General features: G+C 43.5%; 1 protein-coding gene across 3 annotated transcripts in view; it reads right to left on the bottom strand.

The window, feature by feature from the left end:
• The window catches only part of GSAP (gamma-secretase activating protein), a 145,963-nt gene that overhangs the window by 24,459 nt on the left and 108,410 nt on the right, over positions 1–13,094 (bottom strand). For all 3 annotated transcript variants that reach the window (XM_066238455.1, XM_066238453.1, XM_066238454.1), the window contains exon 20: positions 248–376. In XM_066238455.1, coding sequence (XP_066094552.1) covers positions 248–376 — 129 coding nt within the window. The remainder of the gene's footprint in view (positions 1–247; positions 377–13,094) is intronic.

Here is a 13,094-nt window from a genome sequence, read left to right as displayed (position 1 = left end):
TGGGACGAGCGTATAGTTCCGTCATCACAAACGCAGATTCCTGTACACCACTATCAATACAGAGAACACAACAGTTCCATCACCCCAAAGAAGCATCAGAGAAGCACCTCTGTCTGCCTATTAGATCAGTAGCAACGATGTAAAAGTGCCTGGCGCCTGGGGAGGGTGCTTAATGCCTCGCAGCTATCACCTGGATCTAACACGTGTGCTTTTGCTTCTTGCTTCATTCTCATGAACCTACACATACCTCCTCCGAGATCAGCCTGTGCCACTCTGTCCTGACCACGCTGTTGTGATAGTGTAAGTGTGGCTTGGAGTACTTAACATATTCCAGGTTGGCGTTCAGTTTTTCCCAGTAGTTCTTAAAGCTATGCACCTGCAGGAGACAAAAACATCAGCAAGCCTGAGCAGCAGGCAGGCTCTGTTGGCCAAACTACCCAGAAGGACTAGGCAAGCCTTGCTGCAAACCTAGTCTCCCTTACTTCCTCTGCTCCTACAGGGCCGCATTTCCAAGTGAATACTTTCCAGTGAAGGATGGCTTTTTCATCCCAATAGGGATTCTAAAATAGAGTCCTGCCTTCTGAAAGGAGTCCTGCCTTCCCTACTTCCCTTCCTAACCCATTTCACTTGGAGAGAGCCGCTGCTCACTTCCCCAAACTGGTATGATTCCCCTGGGTTAAGGTTGAGCAGGTCAGCCTATGTGAAACACACCAGTGTTGTATCAACAATGCCATGTTCAAGCCCTGGCCAGGTAGCTCAGTTAGAGTGTCATCCCAATGTGCCAAGTTGCAGATTCAATCTCTGTTTAGGGCACATATATGAATCAACAAATAAAGGCACAAATAAGTACAACAACAAATAGATAGGTTTTTTTCTCTATTCACTTTCCCTCTCCCTCTCACTAAAATCAGTCAATCAATAAATAATTTCTAGAAAACTATGCCTGTTTAGACAAACAGTGTTTATAAGATTTGGAGCATTTGGAATAGGCTTACTTTCCCACTAAGCTAATTTACTTTCAAATAATTTCCCCCCCAAAACCTAGGAATCAGAAAGGCAAAGGGAACTGGTTTCACATTCAGTTGTCAAGGACTCCAGAACAGAACAGTTGGCATCCTATCCTAGGTCTCTGGCTTATTGATAGAATTGTACTACCCTGGAGCAAGAATGCATCTATTATGTTAACTTTTATATTAAATGCAATATTAATGTCATTTTTAATGTTGAAAAATATAGTGATACAAACTTTTTTTAATTAATGAAGATAAATTTATGATACACACATTCTTGCCAAAAAATATGCAATTATAAAAGATTTGACTGGGGCCAAGGGTACAATGTGTGGCCCTAAAACAAAGAGAGCTAATGCCTACTGTAGTAACAGACTTGGAAGTGCTATAAGAAGAAAATAAAAGAGAAATAAAATGCACCTCAATCAAGAAATATGCTCTTATGTTAAATAAGAGCACATTGCCAAAATTCTTATTGAAAGGATGGTCACAATTGGTTCAAAAGGGATTTTGGAGTATCTGTAAGGTGAGTTACATAATAACAGCTTGCTGTTTTAGGAGCCTGAAAGCTTAGTCCAGCCGACATTGCTTCTCACAAGGACAAAATACTATTTTCAAGAATATGTCATTTCCAGGGGGAATCGAAACATTAATCAGGCCATATTCCCTTCTTGACCTATCTTGCTCACCTTTTCCTTCTCTTTCCATTTATCTATACTGAATGTGTCTTCATCCACGTTTTGGTCTTCCTTGTATTGAAAATGTAATAATGAAAGCAAATCCTGTGGTCATTTGGCAGTATTAGGTCCCTGATGGGAAGTCACCACAGCTTTCTTGCTATTCTGCCTCTAGGTTCAGGCACACTACTGCCCAAAGCCAGAAAACTTATTTGTGTTGTGATGACACCTAGTGGTCAATTAAGCTATTGGCCCTGCCCGCTTTGCCACAGGAGCCCCACCATGTGGCTGCCTGACTGCTCAGAAGATACCCGGGAGGAGTGATGCTGTCCTTTTACCTGTCATAGGTCCTCTCCCCTCAGACCAATGCCACCCTCCTGTGGAAGACCCCACTCACGCACTCACACTGTGGCTCCTAAGAAAAGATCTCTCCCAAACTCCCTTTCTTCTCTTCGCTCCCCCTTAAAAAATCCCTTTTCTCAGCTGAGACAAAAACAGTCCATGGACAGGCTTCAAAGGGCTTGTGAACCCACTGATGGCATGTGAAGTGTATTATGTGTGTGTGCGAGACTTTTCTGCGAGGTCTGTAGTTCGCTCCATATTTTCAAAGGAACCCATGGCCTAAAATAGTTCAAAACCACCATGTTTCAAGGAAAAGAAACTAAAACAACAGCAACAACAACTTAGATTTAAATAAGACAGGTTCTTGGCCAAAAGTCTCCAAAATATTGTAATATTAACTTATAGGTCTTTCAAGGAGGTCACTGGGCTAAATGTCATATAACATATGTTACTATGAGGTATCTACTAGATAAGTGAGGCAACTTTTCAAGTTATAAAAATTCAGAGACTCCAATTCATTGTAAATTGGAAGGGAGCTTCAGAAGTCTGGCTAATAGATGAGACCCAAAGGATGAAAATGGATCGGAGTTCAGTGAAGGACAAGGAAATGATGTTCTTGCGGGCTCTGAGGAAGTGGGGAAGACTGAGACTTGGATGTGGATCTGGGTCCAGATCGAGCGAGCATTCGAGCAAACAGCCAAATCACTTCGTTCTCTGTGGCGAAGATAACTGCCTGAGAGTTGATTCCGAACTTCAGCAGCCGCCTGGTTCCTATGCCCTGGAGATTTACTGATTTGGGGTGTAACCTGAGCCTCCTGAGTTTTACAAGTACCCCAGGCAACCCTAGTCCTCAGCCAGGGCTGGGAACCCTGCTTGAGCAAGTCCAGGTAACCCCAGCCTCCCTCCCAGCCTCAGACATTTTCCTCCATCTCCACCTCTGGTTTGAAGCCTGAGGAAGACTCGGGATTGTGCTGTCAAATAACAGGAGACGGCATTAAACAGGAGGTTAGGGCCAATGTGTGATGGATCTCAAATGCCAAGTTAACACCAGCATGCTCATTAATCCAGACAATAAAAGAAGCCCAAGATAAAATTTAAGATATTGTAACACAGTGTTGGGGGTGGGGATTGGGAGCTGCACAATCCCATCCTAACAGCCAGCCTGCGAGCAGAAAGCACCCTCTAAGTCGACCAGCACTGCGGTTGAGCACTGAGTGCTGTATGCCTCAGAAACAGCTGAGCCAAGTGCAAGCCATGACGGCCCAAGAAGCGCATCACCAGCTACTTAAAAAGAATTCATAAAGCCTTGAAACATATCAAAAAGCTTTATAAGAAAAAGATTCATGAATTTAGCTACTTCTGGGAGACCGGGTGTTAGAAGCCACTAGAGGCCCTGGCCAATTGTCTCAGTGGTAGAATGTCGGCCCCTGCATGTGGATGTCCTGGGTTTGATTCCCAGTCAGGGCACACAGGAGAAGCAGCCATCTGTTTCTCCCCCTTTCCTCCCCCTTCTTTCTCTCTTCTCCTCCCACAGCCATAGCTAGATTGGTTTGAGTGCATTGCCCCAGGCACTGAGGATGGCTTCGTGGAGCCTCTGCTTCAGACACTAAAAATAGCTCAGTTATGAGCATGGCCCCAGATGGGCAGAGCATCAGCCCCAGATGAGAGTTGCCAGGTGGATCCTGGTCTGGAGGCATGCAGGAATCTGTCAATTTCCCCTACTCTCACTTGGAAAAGAAAAAAAGAAAGAAGCCACTAAATACTGAAGGAATGATCTAGAAGCATTTTCCTGCACAAACAGTAGCTTTAAACTTTGATTTTGAAAGAATTCTCTTCTTGAGAATTAATCTCTTTTCATCTACAGGGATGACATGAAATAATTAACAAACGTAGACCAGACCATCATGGCTATTAATTGAACAAAAGAACAAAAGAGGTATTTAATAAGGTGACCAACTGTCCTCCTTTAGGGAGGACAGTCCTTCTTTTGTACGTTCCATCCTCCCTCATGAAGTGTCCTCCTATGTGTCCTCCTTTTTGATATTGGAAGACTAATCTGTAAATGTCCGTATTCAATTGGTGCAGAGTCGATCCATTGCGTGTGATATGACGTATTTGTATCTAAATGAGTAGTTTTTTTACAATTATTATTAAAACTTAATAGGCATGTAAGCATAATTATCATATAAAATATTACAAATATTTTATTATACATTTATCATATTACAAATGTTTTTATTATGCACTTATCACATTATAGTGTATTATTATTGCAATGAATAAAATGTTTCTTTTATTTATGATATTGTTTTCTTCCATTTATTTTTGTCCTCCTTTTCATTGTAAAAAAGTTGGTCACCTTAATATGAAGGCACTGTTTCTCACTTATGATCTGGATTGCCAGTTAAGAAAAAAAGGAAGAAAGAAAGAAAGAAAAAAGCCCTGTGGTACTGGCTCATCACAAATTACTATCAGGAAAAAGAATCTGCCCTTTATTTCTTTTTTTTTTTTTTCTTTTTAGGTGAGAGGAGGGGAGACAGAGAAACAGAATCCCACATGCGCCCCAACCGGAATCCACCTGGCAACCCATCTAAGGCCAATGCTCAAGTACTGAGCTATTTTTAGCACCTGAGGCTGATGAACTCCAATGGAGCTATCTTCAGTGCCCAGGGCCAATGCTCAAACTAATCGAGCCATTGGCTATGGAAGAGGAAGAGAGAAAGAAGGGGGAGGAGCAGGGGGAGAAGCAGATGGTTGCTTCTCCTGTGTGTCCTAACCGAGAATGTAATCTGTGACATCCATACACTGGGCCGACACTCTATCCATTCAGTCACTGGCCAGGGCCTGATCTTCATTTCTTTCCTTTTTTTTTTTTTTTTTTTTTGGTATTTTTCCTGAAGTGAGAAGCTGGGAGACAGTGAGAAAAACTCCCTCATGCACCTGACCAGGATCCATCTGGCAAGCCCACTAGAGGGTGATGCTCTGCCCATCTGGGCTGTTGTTCTGTTGCAACCAGAGCCATTCTAGTGCCTGAGGCGGAGGCCACAGAGTCATCCTCAGCGCCCAGGCCAACTCTGTTCCAGTGGAACCTTGGCTGCGGGAGGGAAAAAGGGAGCTAGAGAGAAAGGAGAGGGGGAAGGGTGGAGAAGCAGATGGGTGCTTCTCCTGTGTGCCCTGGCCAGAAATCGAACCTCATGACTTCCACACGCCAGGCCAACGCTCTACCACTGAGCCAACTGGGCAGGGCCTGCCCTTCATTTCTAAGGAAGCCCTCTGGCTTTGGTCCTAAGTCTTCTGATTAGCCAGCATCTTCTGACAGGAGAGGAAGCCAACTAGAAGAGGACCTTCTCTTTGCTGGCCAGGCTCAGCAAGTAGAGCTGGCATATCCATGCACTCTGGCCTTCAGTGGGTACCACTTCAGTATCAGCTTTTCCTTGCAGCCTAGAGAACCACAATGACCCAGCACCTCTAGCACAGACAAAATGAGATAGAAATATCTATGTGTCCATAAAGCTAGCAAGGCATCATATTAAACCAGGATGCACTACTGACAGGAACTCCTGATGTAACAGAATGAAATGCTCGGCCTCTCTGACTCCAAGCCTGTGTTGTTTACAAGAGCTTCAGGTTAATCGCTTCTGCATAATCTTGCATGTAGACATGTTAATCATTGAAAGGAATTCCACTTGCACCTTGAGTTTTACAAAAACAGCCCCTGACCAGAAAGTGCCATTCCCCAAGGAGATAAGGGAAACAGGTACAAAAATAATAATTGGTTACCAAAGATTTGCAGGAACCTCATGACTAGACTCACATCAACTAGGGTCAATAGGCTAAGAACAAAGTAGTTGTACTGTCTTCCGCAGACCACTGCTGGTGCCGATGTCTGCCATCCTCAGTCACCTCTTGCTCCTTCCTGTCTTCCTTAGTATAAAAGAAGGTTGAATTCTGTACTTTTTTAGATGGTGGACTAGCTCTTTAGGATGCTAGTCCACCATCTTCTCACCTTGCTGCCTTTCAGAATAAAGTCCTTGTCCCAATACCTTGTCACTCAACTAACTGGCTGCTGTGCAAAGTGGTACGAGCTCGGACTTGGTTTCCCTGAGGCTTCCTTTTAAGGGAATTGCATGTTGTAAGTACAAGTTCTATTTACAAATGGACTTCCTCTTTCTTTCCAACATCTAGTAAGAAACCAAAACAAACAAAAAAAACTCTTCTTTGCCTAGCTGGGTAGGTCTCAGCCATTTTTCATGAGCTGGATTTTTTAATGTAATCACTAAATATGGCTCTACATTATTCCATTTCAAAATCAGTACATGCCCTGATAAAGCCAATGCTAAGGTACACTGCTCAAAAAAATTAGGGGATGTTTCAAAATGAATATGAAGCAATAAAAAAAACATTTGATATGTCACTTGCTACTTAATTACGATAATTGAGTTTGCATCTCATTTGCATAATCAAACAACTTTCTTTGACTTGTCATTTGTTTTTCTGATAATCTTGTTTAATAAAAAAAAAATCAGGCCCTGGCCAGTTGGCTCAGCGGTAGAGCGTCACCCTGGCGTGCAGAAGTCCCGGGTTCGATTCCCGGCCAGGGCACACAGGAGAAGCGCCCATCTGCTTCTCCACCCCTCCCCCTCTCCTTCCTCTCTGTCTCTCTCTTCTCCTCCCGCAGCGAGCCTCCATTGGCGCAAAGATGGCCCGGGCGCTGGGGATGGCTCCTTGGCCTCTGCCCCAGGCGCTAGAGTGGCTCTGGTCGCAACAGAGCGACGCCCCGGAGGGGCAGAGCATCGCCCCCAGGTGGGCAGAGTGTCGCCCCCTGGTGGGCAGAGCGTCGCCCCCTGGTGGGCGTGCCGGGTGGATTCTGGTCGGGCGCATGCGGGAGTCTATCTCTCCCTGTTTCCAGCTTCAGAAAAATACAAAAAAAAAAAAAATCAGATGCTTCTTTTTCATATCGTTTCATATTCATTTTGAAATAGTCCCTAATTTGGGGGAGCAGTATATTTTTCTCCCTTCAACCTTAAAAATTAAACATTACATCTCCAACCAAATTTATTAATAAGAGCAACACAGCTTAATGACTAGGAGGAGAGGAACACAACTAAGGATCCTTGATCCTTGGTCTGTTCCTTAATTTCATCGTCTGGGAAGTGTACTGAAGCCCCATCTCTACGGATAAGACAGGAGCGAATTTACCAGCATGGTCTTCTATTTCTATTTCTTTGCAGCATCATAAAATTATGTTTCACAATATTAATTTTGCTTCCCATAACTCACTGTCCCAGAAAATATGAGTATGAGAAAAATTCATTTTTTCTCTACAACAGTCTACTCACAGAATACTTCCCTTCTCATCACCAAATATGTTTTTCCCCCACATCCATCAGTTCTCCAACATCAGTTGGATATCCGACCATTAAACATAATTTTGACATTATCTCCCCAGAGACAGTTTAGATCCTCAAGTTGAGGGCTCAGTCCTATAAAATTTGCCCCCCCTGCAGATTCCAATCACAAATCCAGGTTGTCACCTGTGCTTTGAACTGATGGTCTGTAAGTCAGACCATCTTGGGTTTGATAATTTTGCCACAGTTGTTCACTGAACTCAGGAAAACAGTTACTTACTATAAACTCAGGAGCAGCCGGGGGGAAGAGGTGCATAGAGCAAGGTCTGAGGGAAAAGGTACTGAGTTTCCAAGCCTTCTTGTTGCAGTAATATAAGGTTATAGTAATTAAATATATAGAAATATAGAAAAACATGGAAGATATATAAAAATAATTAGGATATAATATTAAAAGCAATTAAGGAAATTAAGTAAAGTTATGCTGTCTGGATAGGAATGAATATAGTGTGTACAGATGTGATAAACAGACTGTGTCTTTCGCTCAGGGCTCAGTTAGTGTGTGTGTGAAGTTACATATAGGTAAGAAGTGGCTTGAAGTCATAACTGTGGGTTGACGTAGACAGGAGGCTCCTCCAGGAACACCTTAAAAGTGGCTTGATGTGACATTTCAGTAGATTAACATAAAAAGGGCTCCCTGAGAAGAACTCCCCAAAAGGTGGTTTGAGATGATTATCCTGTAGATTGACACCTGTTCGAAGGCGTTGGCCAGAAAAGGTACTAAAGCTGAGGGCCCCCTGCTGCAGTAGTCGCCCAGACTCCAACGTGAATGTGGACTGTCTCCATGCAGTTCTGAGCTCTGACCAAGAGAGGAACACGCAGACTGTACCCCTTCCAGGCATCCCCAAACTACGGCCCGCGGGCCGCATGTGGCCACCTAAAACCATTTATACAGCTCCCGCCGCACTTCCGGAAAGGGGCACCTCTTTCACTGGTGGTCAGTGAGAGGAGCACTGTATGTGGTGGCCCCCCAATGGTCTGAGGGACAGTGAACTGGCCCCCTGTGTAAAAAGTTTGGGGACCCCTGTCAGGCACGCCAAAAGGATTTGTGAGTAATAAACAGCCTGTGTGATTACTGCAACTAACTCTGTGTGTTGGCTGTGTCTTTCCTCCGGTGGCAGTTAGTGTTGGCACTTATCATTAGTATCCTCATAGCCACCTCACCTTAGGTGGCATGGAGTGGGGGAAGGCTGAAAGTCCCAACCCTCTAATCTCAGGGTTGCTTCCCCGGGCCAAGGTTACAGCAGGGGTCTCAAACTCAACTCAGCATGTGGGCTGCAGAGCAAGATCACAGCCGTTCGGCGGGCCACACTAGGTCTACAAAAGGCAACTGTTACGCAACACTTTTCTCACTGCAGTTGAAAACAAAAAAAAATCAGCACAACAAGCACAATCGTACATGCAGTTTACTCAGTGTCACAAAATGACCAGAGACTGTAGTTCGCATCACAACTGCTGTTAACTAAGCTAATATCTAGCTAGGATGCTAAAGAAATGAAAAATACAAGTAGGCCCCTAGGCTTACTTAATTTTATCCAAAATATTTTGAACTTTGTGGATTAGTCTGCGGGCCGCACAAAATTGTTCAGCGGGCCGCGAGTTTGAGACCCCTGGTCTACAGCCTTAGGTGCTTTTCAAAAGTCACCTCGTTAACATAGACTCAGATGTGGCTGAAAAGGGCTTCTTACAAATAACAAAAGACATTCTTCTCACCTTTGTACTGTGGAGCTATTTCAGAAACTAGAAACAAACACTAAATATTATAACAAGATATCCCTATAAAGCTTATCACTTAGGAAATTACAAGGATTTTAAGAGCCCTGTGCCAGGAACTATGGATGAAGACCAAATATATTTTCAAGCTATAACACAATATCACATATGTATAAACTGAACTTTGGAGAATCAATTAATATTTCCCACATAACCAATTGACATGTCTGATACTCCTACATTTTTGTCCAAGCATGATTCTAATTTGAAAACTGTCAGCTGTTACACTGCGATTGCACTGATACTCTGGATCTCTAACATGCCTTTGATTTAACTGATGGTGGTTGTCTGAATGGGGAGGGTCAGGGAACGGGTGCCTTTGTGTTTCACTAAGCAATTAGTTATGCTAATGAGCTGCCAGTTAAAACAGTATTTAAAAACAGAACTTTTAAGTGAAGGAGCATAATTAAACAAACAAGTCTCTAAATGGAGACCAGCCCAGGGGTCAGCTACTGTTCCCCAACTGCTCAGGGCATTCAGAGGCCTGAGGGGCAGCCGTGGAAAGGGGTTTTGCGTCTTTGCGGACTTCCAGTCTCTGGGTCAGGTAGTTGACCATCTCTAAACAATTGACTAAATAAAAGGTCTCCTTACTTTATTAAATAAAACTGAAGATGTCTTGCTTAAAAAGTACTTTGGTAATACTACATTTCTCCATTTGTGACATCCTCTTTCAACTTTTATCTTTATATTCAAGTAAGTTATTGTTTCTCTTTTATAATCCATACATGCTTCCTGTGGTAGGACAGTTTTAACAGTTTCTCTTCTCATAAAATCAAAGCTAATTTTTCACATTTTACAAAAATTGCCATTTCCCTGGAGAAAACCATGTTTTAAGAAGGAATATAAAATCATTCTTAGGAAGTCACTCTTGATGACATTCCTTTTAGGGCAAGACTTGTTTCAATATACTTCTTGTATCATTTTAAAAATTCTTTTTGAAGTCATTTTATAGAGTGAGGAAGCCTTTTGTCTTTCAAGTAACAGTCTTTTTTGAGAGAGAGAGAGAGACAAAGAGATAGAGAGAGAGGGACAGACAGACAAGAAGGTAGAGAGATGAGAAGCATTAACTTGTCATTGCATTGCAGCACTTTAGTCATTCATTGATTTTCTCATATGTGCCTTGATCGGGGGCTCCAGCTGAGTCAGTGGACCCCTTGCTCAAGCCAGCGACCTTGGGCTCAAGCCAGCAACCATCAGGTCGTGTCTATGATCTCATGCTCAAGCTGACAACCTGTGCTCAAGCTGGTGAGCCTGCATTCAAGCCAGAGACCTCAGGGTTTCGAACCTGGGTCCTCAGTATCCCAGGTTGGCACTCTATCTACTGCGCCACTACCTGGTCAGGCAGACAGTCTTACAATTCAATGGTTTATATGTCCTAACATGTTTATACAAGGTTGGCAAAAGGAGGATTATGATTGTGAGTACAAGAAACACAGAGTTTATTCTTAAATTAGTAGGTATTGAGGATTATTGTATTTATTAGTTGATTATAACTGTACACCTACTTTTCCCCAGCTGTGTATATCAGACATCTGTACAGTGCTCCACTTCACGCTCCATCAGCAGAGAGAGCAGCAGGAAAGCGCGTATCCGGTTTCATTTTCCCTCCCCTCCCCTGAGCCTGTGTCAGGGCAGTACGCCAAGGAGAATGGAAGTGTGGGTCAGAGTAGGCAGGCTCCCGTGGGCCTTGTGGAGAGGCTGGCAGCAAGCAAGCATTCAAAAGGTAGCTAATGATTCAGGTCATAGGTGCTCACAGTCAACTCCTATCAAAAAAGCATGACGAGAACAGTCATAACTGGCGCTGCGAGGGAGGGCAGAAGATGAGAGGTGCCGCTGCAACCAGGTCCCTCACAGTATAATTAAGCTGGGACTTGGGGTAGAAGAAGTAGGTCAAAAGCAGCAGTTTATAGTGATGGGTATTATTTAAGCAGAGGTGGGGAAACAGATGAGAGCTATTAGGACCAGGTGTCCTGAGAACTGGAAGGTACTGATTAGTCTCTCAGGCTCAGTGACCAGAGTGGGGGTGAGGGAGCTCACCAAACCAAACCCAGAACCATCTTCTGAGCCCACGACCAGCCCCAGCAGTACATGTCTGCCTTCTCCCATGGATCATACAGACCATGAGGAGATCTACAGAGCAAGCTTGTCCTAGGTAACACTTCCTATTAGTATGTGGGCACAGGTGGGGTCACCCAAGAGCGTCCACGCATAATTGGGAATGGGTAATGTGAAACCACCGCAAGCAGGGCCAAGTGTTAAAGACAATTAAGGGAGAAGAGAGAAAGTGAAAGGAAAGATTGAATAGCCAAGGAGAAGAAAAAACATGAACAATACAGGAACACATCATGTTACACATGCACGCGCGCACACACAGGCGCGCACACACAGAAAACAAAACCAAAAACCAGAGTGAACAAATAAGCTACTTTGTTCCCAAGCAAAGCCAGATAATAATCTTGAAATAAGCCAAGGGGTAAAAACTTTAAGAGAACTTTCCCATCACTCTTCATAATGAATTTTTAAAATAAAACACATAACATTGATAAAATTATAATAAAGTTATAAACTCATAAGTCCCTTGTAACAGGGTAAATTATCACAACTTTTTTTAATATCAATTTGGCAGTAAGAACCAGAGGCTATAACAATTGTCACAGCCATTCACCCAGTAATACTCCCGGGCATTTAGCCTGAGGGGAAGAGACCCAACGAGAAGCTGTCTGTAAAACAGTCACTGCAGGGTTATCTGTAATAGCCATTTTTTAAAGTGGGGGCTGGAAACAAATTAAGTGTCCCAAAACAGAGGGATGATTAAGTAATTAAGACACAGAAATCTCTCTGACTGTCTGTCTCTGTAAAAAAAAAAAAAATTAAAGAAATAAAAGACACAGCAACCCATTAGAGTTGATAAAGTCATTTCATTAGTAATCATAGTTATGAAGTTTATGTAGCAACATGAAAACTGTTATGACACATTATAATTTGTAACCTTTATTAAATAGCTCTAAATTGCCATTACTACTCTGTAAAAACACAGGCCAACGGCAGAGCCTAAGGGCACGTGGGGAGACAGAGTGAGCTGATACTGCCGGAGCTGCGGGATGATGGGTGACATTTGTCTCTTTTTAAAATTCTCTTCACTAGTTTGTTGTTTGTCCATTGAGCGATTTATGGGTTTGGCGGGATGAGTTGTAGAAGTAGAAACAATAAAATGATAGGATGGAGGCTCTTAATAAGAAGCTTTTGAACTAGTAATCAAACCTTCTTCTCCTTCCATCTTCAGTCTTTGTAGAGCTTCAGAGTACTCTAGACACACCCCTTTAAGTCTCTTCTTAAAGCACCCTTTCTAGGACCAAAACTAGAAGCACTAAGCCTACCAGTCAGCCTTCTCTCACCCCCAGGGCATCACTGTGACCTCAGACGCAAGCCCATGGCTGTCCCAGCCGCCCCGGCCTGGCCAACCCAACCCTTTGCTTCTTCGGAGACCCAAAGGGGTCAAATGTAAAGAAAGAACGGTGCTGAGCTTCCTCTGAGAGCTGAAATTCCCAGCACATACCAACCTGTAATTATGGGAGGCCAAAGACAACAAAGGAATTTCAAGGAAACTGCTAGAATACTCCCTGGGTTCTAACTAGTCTGCATTCTTTTCTCCTCTGCACCCACCTCACTCTCTCCACTGTATTCAGAACGCTTCGAAACCACCAGACTTCAGAAAGACACCAACACTATGGCTCCTGGGCAGGAAGGGGGACAGAAGCTCACTGCGACCACAGCCCGCCTACCCATTCAGACTCCTGAGAAACACACAAGCTGTTCTTAGAACAAGAAGAAAATTAAATATCCTGGCCAGGGTACTTAACGGTGTTAAGATTATGCATGGGGGTGTG

Source organism: Saccopteryx bilineata, chromosome 7, assembly GCF_036850765.1.
Source record: "Saccopteryx bilineata isolate mSacBil1 chromosome 7, mSacBil1_pri_phased_curated, whole genome shotgun sequence".
In the NCBI taxonomy this organism is placed as follows: Eukaryota; Metazoa; Chordata; class Mammalia; order Chiroptera; family Emballonuridae; genus Saccopteryx; species Saccopteryx bilineata.
This window is presented reverse-complemented; position numbering and strand designations above follow the sequence as displayed.